General features: G+C 43.4%; 2 protein-coding genes across 5 annotated transcripts in view; one reads left to right on the forward strand and one right to left on the reverse strand.

Annotated features, from left to right (window-relative positions):
* Nucleotides 1-77: 77 nt before the first annotated feature.
* On the reverse strand, nt 78-5818 carry DYNLT2 (dynein light chain Tctex-type 2). Its single transcript, XM_084828065.1, has 4 exons — nt 5578-5818; nt 3489-3701; nt 1850-2008; nt 78-276 (listed from the first exon to the last, which is right to left on the reverse strand). Exons 1-4 carry the CDS (start codon nt 5674-5676, stop codon nt 166-168), a joined length of 582 nt encoding a protein of 193 aa, XP_084684191.1. The 5' UTR covers nt 5677-5818; the 3' UTR covers nt 78-165.
* Nucleotides 5536-18948, forward strand: part of ERMARD (ER membrane associated RNA degradation) — a 39336-nt gene continuing 25923 nt past the window's right edge. The window contains exons 1-7 of one of the 4 annotated variants that reach the window (XM_084828062.1): nt 5536-5865; nt 9607-9858; nt 10987-11155; nt 12259-12398; nt 14134-14235; nt 17042-17131; nt 17458-17555. In XM_084828062.1, coding sequence (XP_084684188.1) covers nt 9856-9858; nt 10987-11155; nt 12259-12398; nt 14134-14235; nt 17042-17131; nt 17458-17555 — 602 coding nt within the window. In that variant the 5' untranslated portion in view covers nt 5536-5865; nt 9607-9855. The remainder of the gene's footprint in view (nt 5866-9606; nt 9859-10986; nt 11156-12258; nt 12399-14133; nt 14236-17041; nt 17132-17457; nt 17556-18948) is intronic. The other 3 variants (XM_084828064.1, XM_084828061.1, XM_084828063.1) reach the window with 3 other exon arrangements.

The raw sequence follows: 18948 nt of genomic DNA on the forward strand, positions 1-18948 counted from the left end.
CTCCATCAAATGTGGTTTCAGAGTTTGTTGTAAACATTCTTTGTCTTGTAAATGAATATCACTCAAATAGCATGACTGAGAAATAACGATGAGAACGTTTATTTGAGCAAATACAGAATACCTTTGTAGAGAACTACAAGAATTACAGTGCTTGTTTGCAAAACGTTACTCATAATAACAAGCAACTATCAGAGCCACTACAACATAGTCCTCAGATTCATATTGGCCTTGAACCCAGTTGTCCCTTGCAACATCCCAGACCCATCTGCTGGCAATCTAGAGGAGAGAAAAGAGCAAAGTATTGATCCAATTGGCTCAAGCAAAATCACATAGCATAAGCACGTAACACATTTCTTGCAGCAGGAGATCGTGCATAAAGGCTGCAGGATCAACTCCTGGCCATTTTTACAGAATTACTTATAAATCACAAGTATTTTATTTCAGGGAGATAGCTACAAGAAGTCTAACGTGGTTCCATCTGCAACAGGACAAAGGGAAGTTTCTCTTTTTCTCCCGTGCAATTGATGGAATTGATTTAAGGAGTCACAATCACAAGATGTGGGCTTGGCTTTAAAAATGAGTAAGACAAATTTATGGATTATAGCTTGTATCATTAGATGGAACCACCATGTACAGAGGCAATATACCTCTACAAGATGCTGAGAACAACCAGCAGGGCAGAGAGTCAAACAAAACTTAAACCAAAAGCCAGAACGAGCCTTTACTTTTTCCTGATCGCCAGGACCCCAGGCAGAGCTGAGAGCACAGTGCAGCAGCCTGCTCACCTAATCTGGGCTCTGAGAATCAAAGATGAGCTCTCTGAGGCCCAGGACACCTGAGGGAGCCTTCAGTCCAGGCAATGGGGAACATGATGATTGGGGGGCAGGGGAAGGCTCTTTGGAAAGGGTGTTCTATATCTGGGCTGGCTCTGTGGATTGCTGCTTCCCAGGGGATTCAAAATGTTTCAAACACTTAGTGCTAGGAAAATTATATATTGCAGCAGTTTTACACCCATTAGCTTGCTCCATCCCACTGCCAATAATCACGATAAATAATGTATTATATTTAAATGTTCTCATGTGAACCAGAACTGAATTAGTTGGCTATGTGTGCCGAACCGGTTATTGAACCTTTATTGGCCTGAACTGGAACAACTTCAGTTGCAGCTGGACCTGAACTGAACATTAACAGTTTGACACCCCCCCCCCCCAAACAGAGATGGCTATCACCTGCTTGTGAGCTACTATGGGCATCTGGCTAGCTGCTATTGGAAATAAATGCCGGACTACATGGGCCTTGGCCTGATTTAGCAAGGCAATTTCATATGCTGTGGTAGCAGGAGTGGACAACCTTTTATCTGCCAAGGGCTCCATGCCTTTGTGGGTAATCTGTCAGGGGCTACCCGGTGGTGGGCAGGGCCGAAGCCAGCAGTGGGAAGGGCCAAAGCCCAAAGTGGGTAGATCACTCTTACTCTCTTTCTGCCACCTCCTTTTTTCCCTCCCTCTTCTTTCACAGCCAGCGGGTGGCCAGGGAAGGAACAGATACCTCTTGTGAGAGATCTGAACTGATTGCATGCAGAGGGCTTTTGAAATTAGGCTGAGGGCTGCATGTTGCCATAGGATCACAGGTTGCCCACCTCTGCTGTAGTAGCTTTGTGAGCTCCCATTTGAGAAGCACTTTTCTGAACAACCACAACAGAGGAGAATGATGGATTTCTTACAGTGCAATCCTATACCCACTTACCTGGGAGTAAGGCCAACTGAACTCAGCAGGACTTACTTCTGATTAAGCATGTATAAGATTGTGTAGTTAGGCAGCCTTTTGAGAACAAGACAACTTGTTTACTCACATGTATTGACTGACCCGTCTTTTCCACAAGAAATACTTGGACTATATACTTGTAACGATCAAAGCCCAGTTCTTTAACAGCTGCTAATAAATCTTCTGTGAGGGCTGTACACATGAGGGAGCCATTGTTACCATTGTATTTGAAATCTTGAAGTTTATTCTATTAAGTATTAAACAGAGTTACCAACATTCATATAAAATATATTTCTGTAGAAGTTTTATTCTCATTTTAATATTTTTAAAGGGTTTTATGATAGCCCTGTTCATAAAGCCTTTTCAGTTGTGTAATATTCATAACTGAACATCAAATACTATTTTCCCTACCCCTCTCAACAACAATCTATTGCCTTGTTTGGAGCTTGGTTCATTAGAGTTTTGCAACCTCAGTCTTGAATATGTTTTGCTTAGTTCTACCAACTTCAGTGAAACTACCTCATGTAGAGCTTCGGCTAGAAACTATAGCAGATTATCAAACACTAACCTTTATTTTTAAAGTTAAAGACCACTGCAATGAAAATGCTCAATGATTTTGTGTGATTTTAGGACACATCTGCACTACAAACATATTTATTTTATACCACTTTAAGGTTAGAGATGGTGTTTCCCAATAATTCTGAGAATTATATTTTGTGGAAAATGTTGTGAATTTTGTTTAGAGACCTCTAGCTCTCCCACACAAAATTACAATTCCCAATACTCCATGGCAAGAACTATTAAAGTAATACAAATAGGACCTGCCACAAAATGTTGCTGCGTAGAGTGTTCCTGTTCACTGTTCAGTTAAGTCAGCGATGCCCTGTTCCCCAATACTTCATTCTATTTCCTCTCCCACTCAGTTTTCCGATCCGCCCCACCCATCAGTCAAGTCAGCATTCTGTGGCCATTGAACACACTCAGTCCTCATTAGACAGTTTTTGCCCCCACACCCCAGCTCACACACTAAGGGCTTTTTTCCCCCTAAAGATTTTTTTATACTTCTGCAAACCTTGAGTTCTCTGAACCTGCTAATACCTTCCTTTTGCATGTCGATGGTGCCATTTTGACTATATAAAGGATCAGCACTCGGAGAATTAAGTTCACTATTAGTATATATGGTAAAGCTACAATCTGGGCTCGAATTGCATGATTTCCTTAGGTATTTAGAAGGCTACCAGGGAGGCGATTTGATTAAAATTCAAGGGAGTCTACAGGTGGGGCTTGTGGATTTTATTAAAGGCTCCCTACCTGTCCTATAATTTGAGTACTAACTGTAATCTTATGAACACTTACCTAAACTTAAGCCACACTGCATTCAGTGGGGCTTACTTTTGAGTAAACATTCATTGGTACATCAATAGTGCAATCATGCAAATATTCTTATAGAGTATGAGGACAGTGGATTAAGTCAACAGAATTTGATTTGTCCCTTAAAAACACAGTTCTTATATGTTAATATGATACATTATGACAAATGAGAATGATGAACAGGCTCCCTTTAAAATAATAATCAACAGTCATAAACCAGAATTTCTATGAATAGATACAATGTTAAGTTACAGTGTCACTATTAGTAGCAAGTTATATTATGCAAGGTATAAAATTTAGCAGCTTCACATGCAGAATTAGGTACTAATTCTGGTTAAGAACAAATCTTGATCTACCTTTAGGATCTCTTCAGCTCTCTTCCTTACTACATAAGCCTCACATTTTCTGTAGGGTTCCATTCTGTATGTGTTAGCATATTTTGGTCTTGCAAAACTAGTCTTGAATGCAAAGAGCTCATTTCTTGTAAAATCTGTGACAGACTCATCTTCTCCTGGTTCAAAGCCTGAGATATCATGGCTTGACGCTCTATGTTTACCAATCTGCGAAGGCTGGAAAACCCCCAATAATTTTAGGAATCCTTTATCACACTTAATCATAGTTTAAAAATGATAACACTTCCAAATAATGGAAGATGACTGAATTTTCATTTTGCAACCATTGTTAATTCTAAATTATTGGCAAAGGTTTACCTTTAATCTCCTTATCCATGGTCTCTAGTACTGAAGCTAGCAGTATGCTTTTTTCAGTGGGCAGTGTTGGATTTAGACTTGATACATCCAGGTTTAAATCCCCATTCCACCATGATTCTCAGTGGGTGGTCTCAAACCAGTCACTCTCTCTCAGCCTAATCTACCTCAAAAGAGTTTGCTATTTGGATAAAATTGGAGGTAGGGGTGGATTTATGAGCTCAGAGGAAGGGTAGAACAAACATGAAAACAAAATGAATTGTATTCTGAGCTTTTGTAATTCACTGAAAGTTGTCAGACTGGAGATTAAGAGCGTTGAAGGTGATATGATCCAGCAGTGTACAGAAACACATCCAATTAATGTCTCTGGACAAAGGGTGCTTCCAGACAGAGGACTCCTAGTGCTACCAGTCAGAAGGCATTGTGTAGCAATTCTGTCTTTTTTCCCTTAATGGATTTTCTGTAAGGAAAAAGACAGAAGAAGCAGTGGGAAAACACTGGACGGGTACTGCTGCTGTCAAAGTAATCTCAAACCAAACAGCATAAAACCTGGCAAAATGCCCTTTTCAGTTGTCTCTTTCCTGTTCCACTCCATCTGTCTTGACAAACACAAGATACTTAAAGGAATGCCAACAAGGGACCCTGAAATTATCTTAATTTACGGAGCAATCCTATGCCCATTCAGACAGAAAAAGTACCAAACTCCCAATACTGGAGAATGCTAGGAGTTGTAGGACATTTTTCTATCTCAACAGGCATAGGATTGCACCCTTTCTCAGTGCAGAATTTAGCCAGACTAGGATTTCTGGTTTAAGATTTGCTTGTTTTATTGTGCATGCTTCTTTCTTTCTCCTACCCTATTTTAATTTTAACTAAACTTACTAAATTCAACTATTGGGCTGGGTTCTCTGTTTACACCTTCAAAAGTTGGTGGTTTGTCCCTGGAATTGCTGAGTGAGGCATTGAGGGAGGGAAGGGAAAAAAAGGCTATGTACTGACCAGTGGAGACTGGAGACTTAGCTGGCTGTCCTCCTCCTCCTGCCTAGATAGCAGAGAAATCTTTTGGACTTGTTAAGGGCTGGTGGTGGCAAAAAAGAGAAATGTGCGAGTTGCGTGTGTCGAAAGACCTATGGACCTTTGGACACACCATCACACAATCCTCACAGGAGATAACAGATGTAAAGATGATAAACGGAGAGGATGAACCGGAAAAGCAATTATATGAACTGCTATATGTACACATATATAAATATACTTCTTTACAGTACAGAGTCAGCATATAGTGCAACCAAAATGAATCCAACACTTCTAAGCAATTTGCCTTCATGGAGATTTTTTTTTTTAATTTAATTTGATTTTATTATCAAAAATGTTTATTATCAAATATTTATGATCAAAAGTAGCCAATATTCTAACACTAGCAAGATGCAAAGGCAGTCTGTTTTGTTTTTCAATTCCCCTGAAGGAAACTTCAAGGAGTGCCTGGCTCATTTCGGAATATGCACAGCGGGACTTCGGGATTGTTCTCGTTGGGGTGTTTCACTGAGCGTGAGGAGTCGCCTTCCGCTTCTGCTCCCCTCTCATGGGCACGGGGAAAAGCAGGCGCGCGCTCACACGCATGCGTCGCTCCGCCAACCTCAGGTCAGGCGAGAGCGTCGAGCCCGCCCAGCCGCCCGGACAAAACGGGAAATTAGTCGGGCGCATGCGCACGTATGACTGCGCGCTACCATAGACTAACCCGGCCGAGCGCGTCTTTGTCAAAAACACTGAATTTTCTCGTCGCCCCCGCGGGATGAGAAGACGGAGTGGTGCTCAGCTTTTTCTTGCTTTTCTCCATGGTGGACCCTTGACTAGGCACCAATTGGGGGAGCGGGGAGAAAACAGTCGCGGAAAGAACTCAGAAACGCTCGGCCAACCGCCGCCCGCGAACGGGTTCAACAAAGCCGCGACGACGAGGCTGTTCCTCTCTAGATGACGTCACTACGCGCGACAAAATAAAAGATAAAAGAACCAGGAAGGGACGGAGGTGAGCGCCTAGAGATAGAGAGGGGAGAGTCGTCCGCTCTTGCGGGGCGCTGGGCAAAGGCGGAACGCGTCCGTATGGACCAGCCTTCCCGAACTTGTTGCCTTTCAGATGGGTTGGACTACACGTCCCATAATACGGCATCCAGCATATGGGGATAGTAGTCCCAATACATCAGGATGGCACCAGGTTGGGAAAGGCTGGTATGGAGATTCCATGTAGCTTGGGCTCTGAGGCGGGCGTGGGTTTGATGTAGAACTACGTTTGTTGCAAGCTGAAGTGTGGTTTGGGAGGGGTGGGGAGGGGTGGGGTGGGGAGGGGTGGGGTGGGGTGGGGGGCTGTAATTCTAAAACAGCTACCGACAGAAAGTAAAGAGGGTAGAGGGCATATATAACATCCACTGCGGCCATTTAAATCACTGTTTCACACACAACCCTAATTGTACGAACGTTGCGCTGTAGTCAGCTTTTCAGAAGTGACTTTAAGAGAACTCAAATAATTTTACGGGTGAAATTCGTGATTTTTTTAAAAAAAGATGCATACAAATTAGATGATATCATGTTGCAAGCCTGGAAGTATACTTTCAAAACACAGACATTGCAACAGCACTTGACAATATCAGTATTGGCCTTGAACAGGTTGTTGTTCAGTAATTAAGTCGTGTCCGACTCTTCGTGACCCCATGGACCATAGCACGCCAGGCCTTCCTGTCCTGCGCTCTCTCCCGGAGTGTGCTCAAGTTCATATTCATTGCATCAGTGATGCTATCTAGCCATCTCATCCTCTGCCGTCCCTTTCTCCTTTTGCCTTCAGTCTTTCCCAGCATCAGGGTCTTTTCCAGAGAGTTTTCTCTTCGCATTAGGTGGCCAAACTATTTGAGCTTCAGCTTCAGTATCTGTCCTTCCAATGAGCACTCAGAGTTGACTTCCTTTAGGATGGACTGATTTGACCTCCTTGCAGTCCAGGGGACTCGTAAGAGTCTTCTCCAGCACCACAGTTCAAAAGCATTGATTCTTCGGCACTCAGCCTTCCTTATAGTCCAGCTCTCGCAGCCATACATTACTACTGGGAAAACCATAGCTTTGATTATGCGGACCTTTGTTGGCAAGGTGATGTCTCTGCTTCTTACTATGCTGTCTAGGTTTACCATAGCTTTCCTCCCAAGGAGCAACCGTCTTTTAATTTCATGGCTACAGTCACCGTGTGCAGTGATCTTGGAGCCCAAGAAAATAAAATCTGTCACTGCTTCCATTTCTTCCCCTTCTGTATGCCAGGAAGTGATGGGGCCAGGTGCCATGATGTTAGTTTTTTTAACGTTGAGTTTCAAACCAGCTTTTGCACTCTCCACTTTCACCCTCAACAAGAGGCTCTTGAGATCCTCTTCGCTTTCTGCCATTAGGGTGGTATCGTCTGCGTATCTGAGGTTGTTGATAATTCTCCCAGCAATCTTAATTCCGACCTGTGATTCATCCAACCCGGCGTTTCTCATGATGTACTCTGCATATAAGTTAAATAAGCAGGGCGACAGTATGCAGCCTTGTCGTACTCCTTTCCCAATTTTGAACCAATCGGTTGTTCCATGTCCGGTTCTTACTGTTGCTTCTTGACCCTCATACAGGTTTCTCAGGAGACAGGTAAGGTGGTCTGGTACTCCCATCCCTTTAAGAATTTGCCACAGTTTGTTGTGATCCACACAATCAAAGGCTTTAGCGTAGTCAATGAAGCAGAAATAGACGTTTTTCTGGAATTCTCTTGCTTTCTCGTTGATCCAGCGAATGTTAGCGATTTGATCTCTAGTTCCTCTGCCTCTTCAAAACCCAGCTTGTACTTCCGGTAGTTCTCGGTTCACATACTGCTGAAGCCTAGCTTGTAGGATTTTGGGTATAACCTTGCTGGCGTGTGAAATGAGCGCAATTGTACAGTAGTCTGAACACTCTTTGGCATTTCCCTTCTTTGGAATTGGAATGTAAACTGACCTTTTCCTGTCTTGTGGCCACTGTTGAGTGTTCCACATTTGTTGGCATATTGAGTGCAGCACTTTAACAGCATCATCTTTTAGGATTTTAAATAGCTCAGCTGGAAGACTGTCATCTCTGCTAGCTTTGTTGTTAGTAATGCTTCCTAAGGCCCACTTGATTTCACTCTGTAGGATGTCCGGCTCAAGTTCAGTGACCGCACTATCATGGCTATCAGGGACATTAAGTCTTTCCTGTATAGTTCTTCTGTGTATCCTTTCCACCTCTTCTTAATATCATCTGCTTCTGTTAGGTCCCTGCCTTCGTTGTCCTTTATCATGCCCGTCTTTGCACAAAATGTTCCCTTGAGATCTCCGATTTTCTTGAAGAGATCTCTAGTCTTTCCCATTCTGTTGTTTTCCTCGATTTCTTTGCATTGTTCATTTAAGAAGGCCTTTTTGTCTCTCCTTGCTATTCTCTGGAACTCTGCATTCAGTTGGATATATCTTCCCCTTTCTCCCTTGCTTTTCGCTTCCTTTCTTTCCTCAGCTACAGTCAGGGCCAGAAATATTGGAGCAAGGATAACTGTTTTGGCAGTTGGCCTCTGTACACCACCACATTGAAGTTGAAAGGAAACACACCCAGATGGGAGCGAAGTCAGGACTGTCAGCTGTAATTCAAGAGGTTTGACAAAAGTGGAGCACTAAGCATTCAGGAAGTACAGCCAGTGGCATACCCCCCCCCCCCCATCGTTGGTGGCTCATAAGTAATGGAACATACTAACATCATTTCAAACTTAAGGATCGCCTTTAATACCTGGATGAAAATCTTTTGCAGTCAATGACTGCCTGAAGTCTGGAACCCATGGACATGACCCAATGCTGAGTTTCCTCCCTTGAGATGCTTTGCCAGGCCTTTACTGCAGCTGCGTTCAGCTGCTGCTTGTTTATGGGTCTTTCTGCCTTCAGTCTTGTCTTCAGTAAGTGAAAAGCATGCTCTATTGGGCTGAGATCAGGTATTTGACTTGGCCATTGAAGAACATCCCACTTCTTTGCCTTGAGAAACTCTTGGGTAGCTTTTGCTGTATGTTTTGGGTCATTATCCATCTGCAATATGAAACGGCGTCCTATCAGTTTGGCAGCATTTGGCTGAATCTGAGCAGAAAATGTAGCCCTATACACTTCAGAATTAATCCTGCTGCTTTTCTCAGCAGTCAGGTCATCAATAAACACCAATGACCCGGCTCCATTGGCGGCCATACATGCCCATGCCATAACACTGCCTCCACCATGTTTGACAGATGATGTGATAGGCTTTGGATCATGAGCTGTTCCTTTCCTTCTCCATACTTTTCTCTTCCCATCATTCTGGTACAAGTTAATCTTGGTTTCATCAGTCCAAAGAATCTTCTTCCAGAACTGGGCAGGCTTTTTTAAGTGTTTGCTGGCAAAGGCTAATCTGGCTTGTCTGTTCTTGAGCGTTACCAGTGGTTTGCACCTTGTTGTGAAGCTTCTGTATTTACATTCATAAAGCCATCTCTTGACTGTAGACGTTGACAATGACATGCCTACCTCTGCAAGAGCGTTCTTGACCTGGCTAGATGTTGTGAAAGGGTTCTTCTTCACCATGAGCAGAATTCTGTGATCATCCATTTTAGCTGTCTTCCAGGCCTTTTGCTGTTACTGAGCTTGCCAGTTAATTCCTTCTTTTTCAGGATGTTCCAAACTGTTGTATTGGCCACTCCTACTGTTTTTGCTATCTCTCTGATGGGTTTATTTTGTTTCCTCAGCCTTATGATGGCCTCCTTCACTCGCGTGGACACCTCTTTGGACCTCATGTTGGGGGTTCCAGTGAACAGCTACCAAATACAAGTGTAATACTCAGAACCACCTCCAGGCCTTTTATCTGCTTGACTGGTCATGGGGTACCCAGGAAACAGGCCACATCTGGCCACGCAGCTGCTTGTCAGCCATTTGTTCCATTACTTATGAGCCACCGACGATGGGGGAGTGTGCGTGCCACTGGCTGTACTTCCTGAATGGTTAGTGCCCCACTTTTTTCAAACCCCTTGAATTACAGCTGAAAGTCCTGACTTCGCTCCCATCTGGCTGTGTTTCCTTTCAACTTCAATGTGGTGGTGTACAGAGGCCAACTGCCAAAACAGTTATCCTTGTTCCAATATTTCTGGCCCTGACTGTACTTGTAAGGCCTCATCAGACAGCCACTTGGCTTTCTTGCATTTCTTTTTATTTGGGATGGATTTAGTTGCTGCCTCCTGAACAGTGTTACGGACCTCCGTCCATAGTTCCTCGGGCACTCTGTCTATCAGGTCTAATCCCTTAAATCTATTCCTCACCTCCACTGTATATTCATAAGGGATATGACTTAGGTCATACCTGAATGGTTTAGTGGTTTTCCTACGTTCTTCAATTTAAGCCAAAATTTTGCAACAAGAAGCTCATGATCTGAGCCACAGTCTGCTCCAGGTCTTGTTTTTACTCACTGTATAGAGCTTTTCCATCTTTGGCTGCAAAGTACAAATTTTTACAATGCAATTTTTACAATGTTTAAAAGTTACTGGGAGCGGTGGGATCGTATTTTCAATGAAGGTAGAAAGAATATAAATGGTCTCTGCTTGTACCTTCTTTGGAGGGGGGGTGCTGTTGCCTAATCACGTCGGTCATGCCGGAGCCCTTTATTCCTCTCCTTCCCTCTGAGCAGCTGTCTCTTTAATCCCACAGGCAAAGGGGGAAAAAATGTCAAAAGTATCCCAGAAATCCCATCTCCAGATTATCAAATTGCCGGGATAGGACAGAATTTCATTTTTCTTTTGGTCTATAGATAAAATGGAGTAAAGGAAGGGAGTGTCTTTGCCCATACAAAATATTTTTTAAAATTTATAACACTGATGGTATAGAGAAGATCAGTCTTCCCCAACCTGGTGCCCTCCAGATGTTTTGGAGCAGAACTCCCAAAATTCCTAACCATTAGTCATGCTGGCTGGGGCTGATGAAAGTTGAAGTCTAAAAAATATGGAAAGCACCAGGTTGAGGAAGGTTTGTAGTAGATGGTGGTAGTGACTGTTGGAAGTCAATACACATGAGAGCTACAGTAGTTATATTAATTGTATTGTTTTCCCTTCTAGTCATTATTTTTCACTTTATTTCAGATGTTGCTAGTTGATCCAGTCTCTACTTGCCTTTCCTCTGCAGTGCACTATATGGTTTGTGAAGCTGGATCTGAGATAAAATCAAACCATGCTATTAGTAGCATTGTATCTGACAATGGTGAGCTATATTGGAGAACAATCACGGAACATGTACAGTATGGAGAAACAGGTGTGTGTTCCTTTTAAATGGCACACTTATTGATTAGGTAAGGCTGCAATCTAAAGTACAGTTTCTTGGGAGTAAGTCCCACTGAATACAATGGGGCCAACTTCTGAGTAAACGTATAGAAGATTGTCCTGTGAATTATGTATCTTAGTCTTAGATATCTGCATATTGTTGGCCAATCATGCTTATCTAATTCAGTAGAATTAATTTTTAACCCTCCTCCAATCAGTTGGGGTGACACACTTTCCCTAGGTGCACTTTACATTGCAGAATTTACACAAAGGTAGATCTACAACACAGTTCTCCCATGACATTGTTGGGTACTGTCACCTGCACTATATCCTGAAATTTCATACTCTTACCACATTCCATTTTCTTTCTGGAAACACACACTTGGGCCATAAAATATCCCCAGAATCTATTGCTTCTACCATTGGGATGTCTTTATGCCCCCAAAACAAGCAATGTCCTGGAATGTAAAAATGTCCCATGGGTTTTTCCAAAGAAAATAGGTCTAGGGAAGCAGGCTTAGGTACTCTGGGGGACAGTAGATTGGCACAAGCCATGGGATTTCATGTGTGAGATGGGGGAGAACATTTACCTCAGCAGAAACAGATTTCTTATGGGGTTAGAAAAATGCCCCACAAGACCAAGAAATGTTAGCTTGTAGTAATAACAAAGTTTTCCCTAAAGTGTTACCTTGACAGTTTATGATACTTTTCTAGTATTTTATTATTTATTATTTTGAGTTGAAAACATACTTCTTATGACACCACAGACACATTTGAGCATGTGGGTCATTTTGCTACTCCAGGATACATTGGAAAATGGCTTGGGGTAGTAAAATGACCCTAAAACACATTTGTGTATATTTTAATATGGGGTCACGAAGAGTCGGACACGACTGAACGACTGAACAACAACAACAATGAACAAATATTATATGTCATTCTTTTATACAGATGTTGCTTTAGAAAAAGAAATGTGCTCACAATCCTTTAATTGTTTTAGGGAGAAACCCTTCTTTAGGAACATGATGTTTTACTTTATAGAATATGGGATAATTGATGCTCTGCTTGACTAGACATTATTTTCTTGTTTTTCAGATCAAACTTTGGATTATGTAGAAAGTGTGAGATCTTTAGGTCCTTTATGTGAATCTGTTCACTTGCATTTACAATCCCTTACTATGGAACAATTTGAAGACCAGTGTGTGATGTGGTTCCAGTGGACAAACTGCTCAGAGGTAGGAAAATAAATTTTGTTTGAACAGAAAACAAAAACAGTGTGGAATTTGATCCATGATCCAAATATAATTGTTATAATGCCATTGTTGTACATGGCACTTTGCAGGGTAACATAAGCAAAAAAGGACAGGGTGCTTAACAACTGAAATGTCAACGGTGGGTAAGGCAACAAAGAGAGGGAAAGAAAGGGATATAAAGGGATGGAATTTGAATCAAATGTGTTAACTGGGCAGCTTTTAATATGAGTCAACCCATTCTAGATGTGCAATGTATGTGTGTGGTTGAAGACTCTAGGCTGGCTGCAGGGAAAATAGGCATGCCGATGTAACATGATCACTTCCTACACAAACATTTTCTATTGATGCGGCAGGGGTACATTTCTGCCTTCCACACAGTGTTGTGTTTCCCAAACTATTACTTTTGGGATTTAATGACAGATCAAGGCCAGAAAGGCCTCGTGACCACCACCTACTGGAAAAAATCACAACTCATCCTTACAAGCAAGCATAAATGGCTGTAAATTTAACAAATCTCCATAGGGTTTTGAAGAACATGCATCTAAGATTCTTAAGGTGGAGAATAGACTCCAGAGAAAAGCCTTCAACCCCCAAGCTCTGGAACTCAATAATAAGAAAGCTCCGTTCTGTACTATATAACAGTACCAAAGAAGGTGATCTATAGTTTCATTCATTCCACAAACCTCACAAAGAGCAGAATCAGATCTTCCCAGAACAAACTGACTGCTACAATGTCCACTGAAGACCCCAAACATAGTAACCTCCTGAATACGACCACATTGGTCAAAAATCCGAAAGTCATCCAGAGCTATACTGAAAGAAAAAAAAACTTATTCTCCCAAACTTCTAATGGGGGTGGGGGGATATTTCATTCTTACACTCAGAAAGGTGTGTTTTTAAGGTGGAATAATAATTGCTTTCCCTAAAGGAATGTGTCACCTGTTTATTTTGAAGTGGGACTTTTCTAAAGACCAGTAGTTCCATTACATCTCTGCATTGGGAGTGATCATCCAGTTGCCCCTGATGCAGAGATGTGGCACAATTGCCCCCTACCCCACAGAGAGGCTGATTAGAAGGAGTGAAGGCCAGCAAGCCATACAGAGAGACAGCGGTCACCCTCCTCTATGTGTGCACAATTTGGGAATTACTTCTATAGTGTGTGGTTTGGCTTCCTTGTTTGCGTCATCTGGAGCTAAAAGTTCTATTCTGTCAATGAACAGACGACAGAACGAAAGGCATTGACAATTTGCAAAACCCGTGCAGAACTGATTTCACAAAATCTCTAGGCACTTCATGTGAGCATTACCTGTTCTCAGTGTAAACTAAGTAAAGGTGGCCTGCTTGCTCTAGGGGAGGAGGGCAGGTGAGGGGACTGAAGGAAGGGCAGGGAGGAAACTTACCCACTGCATTGTCTCCTGTAGCCTTCTAACTTTGAAAAGGACACGCAGCATCTCTAGGTTGCAACCTGACAGCCCTCCTCATGAGCTGTATAGATTAAACAAGGGTTTAAGCACAACGGAGCACTTCTTTATGGACCAGGAGGAGGCTTTTTCCTGTCACAATACGTAAAATGGTAATCAAGGAATACTTGTGAAATTTTGTTCTAGCCCAGACTATAGTTGTAAGTTTATTTGACGGTTCTGTTCTCTTACTGTAAATGCTCTGGAAAAAGTCACCCACGTGCCTACCCCTGATTTTCCTGTCTTCCAAACTGCAGATATTTCTTGACTTGTTTGATACTATAAAGAGTCCACCTGCTACAGCAATTGCACTCGGCTTAATGAAGCTTACGTCATGTTTGGAACGAGCCTTGGGTGATGTAAGTGCTAAAATCTTAGACTCTGCCAAGCTTTAAGTTAACAAGATCTTTTCGTACTCAAGAAACCCGTTTTTCACTTCCTCATCTAATAATCAGAAGGTCACAGGTTGAATATAATTACCAGCTGCTTTCCATTTTGGGACAATGTGAGTGGTTTGCTTATAATGCTCACTACAGGAATGAATGTAAAAGGAAGTGAGGCTGCAACTTGCTCTCTGCGTGTGGAGGGCCTCCTGCCATGCCAGATGCGCAGCAAGAAGTTTGACAACGGCACAGTAATGGATGCCCTCTTCTTCTCCCACTGGTGCATACAGCTTTCACGGTGCCTTCCAGGAATAGGGTTAAGTGCCACACAGGGTAGGGCCTGTGCCATTTGCTGCTGTGAGGAGGAGGAGGAGCTCTGAAGCTGGATGCCCAGTGAGATGCATAGGGTTGGGAAGATGGGAGTATGCTGGGCTGGTTTTTCTTTCTTCCCTGCTCCACCCTTGCCACTCTTCAGTAGATGCTATTACTGCTGCACAGGAAGAGAGGGATGAGGTGAGGCTTACCCATGTGCAGAGCCCCATGAGCGGAGAGCAGATTGCAGCCCAAGTAATCGGATCCATTAGGTCAGGAGTGGGGAATTAAATTTCAGGTAGGGGGCTGGATGACCCCCACCCCACCCATCCTTTTGTGAGCCAGATGGCGTGACCACTCCCCTTGACATCAGTTCCTAGCCAACACACTGGGTGGATGATCCATCTGGCATGTCAGCCAGGACCTGGCTTCAGTGCACATGATGATTCTCCTGTTGGGTGAAAGCTCGCATACAGCAAAGCCTCTCCACCTGAGTTGAGAGCTGGAGGAGTGCTCCAGGCACCGGCTAGAGCAGGGACACTTTGCCTGAGCAGTGTCCTCCCCAATTTAAGCCCTTTATTGCCTAATTATCAGATGATAAAGGACTTAAAGAGAAACTGTCTCCATTAAAGTAGCCCCATCTCCTTAATTTTAAAATATTAAAATCATATGGCTGCACTGAAGTCGTTCCTTGTTCCGTTCCTGCTCCCATGGTTCTGAATATTCAGCTAGACTTTTCTTGCTAGGCCAAAGTTCAACATCATTCTGTTCCCCACATAGCAAAATGATTTTTGTTGTTGTTCACTCTTTCCACAATGCTGTCCTCTAATCAAAAGTGACTCTTGCCTGTGTGATGCACTGTAAACTTCACAGGAAATAACTATTTTGAGCTGCATTGTAAAACTCATTCACCAGAAGTAAAGGTTCACAGAGTTTGAACGCTGGCGTGTGGAATAGCATCCAGAAAATATCAACTTTTATTGCTTATGGAAAATCCTTGTATAGTTCATCAAGAACTCCATTTTGATTAACTGTCAGCAAGACATGGAAAACTGAGAGCTGCAATCTCTGGTTTATAGATTTGTAATAATTCTGCTGGGGAGCGACATATCACATATGTGGAAAGTCTTCAGTCAAATACTATTTAATGGTCCGTTGAACCTGGGCAGACAATCATGATACGTATTTTAAGTCAATGTTGTCATTGTTCTTTCCTTGAATTTTGCTGAGGTATTTTGTCGACTTCATTATCCAAATATTGGCTAGGATACCCACTGAGATTTTTGACTTTCCCCTTGAACAGCAAACCTCTACGACATGCCACAAACTGCCTTCAAATCTCCCCTCAGGTTCAAAGTGGGTTTGTCATGTGGCATGGAGGGAGGGCTGCTCTTCTCTGACTCTGAAGCCCTTTTGCATTCATGAAACCAGTCATGTGATTCTTTTGCTCCAGGCCCCTGTCTTCTCATATGATTAATGAGGCATCGCTTCTTGTCCACTCCTACTTGACGGAAGTTGTGAGCTTGGCAAAGCTAGTCCAGTTTTCCTGCCTTACAGCTCATATATGCACGTTTACTTGGAAATGTCCCACTGAATTCAGTGGGACTTATTCCCTCATATAAGTGTGCACAAGCTTGCACTGCACAGGCCTGGCCCAAGGCACATCGCTGCCTCAAGAGAGGTGGCAGTGCTGCCGCTGCTCCCCCACCCGCTCAGACAGGCGGGCGCCACCACCACGGCAGGCATCAACCCCGTGCACCCATCCTACCCACTTGGCCAGCCGGCCAGCCAGTCCAGCTCTCCACATGCTCCTGCCCACCCAGCCGCCACTCCCACCTTGTGCTCCAACTGCAGGGCTCCTGGGGGAGGTTGGCCGAACTATTGTGGGAGGTTGTGTTGCCCAGCCTCTTGCGATAGTTTGGCCGACCTCTTCCAGGAGCTCTGCAGCTGGGGCAGAAGGCAGGAGAAGCAGTCTGGCAGGCTGGAGCAACCAGCCACTCAGGTTGGTTGGCTGGCTGGCCAGCTGACCAGCTAGGTGGGTAGGGTGGGCAGGCTGTAGTGGCTGCAGTTGTGGTCAGAAGAAGCGGCAGGTGCTCTGGGCAGGGGGAGAGGGAGAGCGTCACAATTTGCTGCTCTTCCTGCGCTCCGCCACCTGATGCAGGCACATCAGGCTGCCTAAGATGATACAGCCGGCCCCGGGACTGCATGTCCCTTAGGCAGGAGCATCAGCCATATCTTCTTAATGCTTTGATGCTTTGAATCTTGGACTGGTGCTAAAGACACTTAGGTATGATCCTAAAAATTTCATAGCTTCTTGCCTGGAGGATAGGATTAAAGCTTCAATCGCAGTTGTTGCCGTTGTTTAAAACTATTCTTTTTTAGCAAAAAGAAAACTGAAAAAAAACTTTTAATAAACTGATTTTGTTGCAAGCTTTGAAAGGAAATTAAAATCCATTGTTTTGATTCCTAGGTATTCTTATTACTTGGCAGAGATTGTCCTTTTCTTCTGAGAGACTTGCTTGCATCTCAGGAACTTGCTACAATCTTTGGGCAATCAGTGGTGAGTGCCTGGATGCTGAAATTCATATGGCTTTTATGTTTATTCACAAGCCTTTTATTTTTGTCCACTGGCTGATTTTCAGCAATATCAATATCCCTAGGGCTTAGATAACTATTGTATGCAGAGGGGGGCACAAATTGTGATGGGGGTTGGTAGCCAACCATGGTTTCTAGTAGCTAGCTAGGCTTTTGCACTTTGTGCCTGATGCTTTACCACATAGGCTGTCTGTGTGTGCATTCATAGCAACCTCTCTCCTCCAGTGATGACATTGATGCTATGTCAAAGTTTAGATGTTTCCTGAAGTAATTATTCTTTGTCCAAATTAGATGGATGTTCTCAGAGTGTTCATTGGATCTCCAAGGGGTCTAAATCTTCGTAATATTTTGTGGCATGGATTTGCATCACCTCAAGAAATTCCTATAAAGTAAGGCTGCAAGTTAGATCGGTTGTGTTTGGGGTTGTTGTTTTTCTTTCTTACCAGTCCCAGTAGGGATAGCAATACAGTTGGACTAAGAGCAGAATACTGTTCTAGTCTGTAACGGGCTAGGTTGCTCATATCCCATTGAAGGTTAACTGAGCAGGATAACAGCCTTGGGGCAGTATCCAATGCTGCTGCTCCACTTACAGTTTTCCTGGGGAGACCCATCAAGACAACAAACGTTATTGGTGTTGTACTACAGGTCACTTACACTAGTGCTACGTCAATGGAGTAAGTGGAGCAGCAGTGTTGGATACTGCCGCTGTTTTTTAACGCACTTTCCTGAATACTTTCCTCCATCCCTACTACGTCCTATTCCTTCTTGGTTTTGCTACAAGTTGAAATATTATTCAGCTAATGCAGGTGATCTTGTAGTATGGGGAAAGGTGACCAAAAGACAGCAGAGTGGAGGAAAATCACTTTATTAAGTTGTATAATGCAAGCACTTATCTAAGTGTAGATGATTTAAGAAAAATTATCTCAGGGTAATATACAAGTCACTCAACCTACTATGCTCGCAAGAAAATGAATTAAGGGAGAAATCCAATGGCCACTAGACACTGTCTAGAGGGCCATAGGATTTGCTCATTTCCAGGAACTGACCTCGGAGCCTGAGCTCCGAGGTCAGTTCCTGGAAAACTGATCTCCCATTCCAGGTGGCGTTCCAGGGAGGGGGGAGAGGAGCTGTGCATATGACACATCCAATGTGTCGTATAGCAGCTTCCTCTCCCAGTCGGCCCCCCGCGGCTAGACCCTGAAAACGGCTGTCTAGCGAAAAAGAGCAAGGCGGGAGAGGCGCCGAGGGAACGATCCCTCCCCTGCCTCTCCTGCCTTGCTTTGGATAGGCAGTCACCTATCTAGTTAGGATTGCACCCTAAGGCTGCAATCCTATACCCACTTTCCTGGGAGTAAGCTTCACTGAACACAGTAAGACTTACTTCTGAGTAGAAATGCATAGGATTGCATTGTAAGTTATGCTGACATAGAAAGCTGTGTTTTCTAATGATATACTATAATTTCTGATTAAAAAATAGGAGACTAGGGATAAATGGACCGTTCTCATAATACGGGCATGAATGAGATGGGATCCTCCGAAGATCTGTGTTGGGATGTGTGCTTTTAAATTTATTGATAAATAATTTGGACTTAGGGGCGAGCAATGAGGTGGCTAAGTTTATGGATGACACCAAATTATTCAGGGTGGTAAAAACAAAAAGGGATTGCAAAGAGCTCCTAAAAGATTTCTCCAAACTGGATGAATGGGCAACCAAAGGGCCAAGAAGTTCTGTGTAAGTGAATGTAAATTGATGCACATGGGAACAAAAAAAATCTAACTTCA

Source organism: Heloderma suspectum, chromosome 1, assembly GCF_057233095.1.
Source record: "Heloderma suspectum isolate Gila_16-S chromosome 1, 16-S_ref, whole genome shotgun sequence".
NCBI classification, from domain to species: Eukaryota; Metazoa; Chordata; class Lepidosauria; order Squamata; family Helodermatidae; genus Heloderma; species Heloderma suspectum.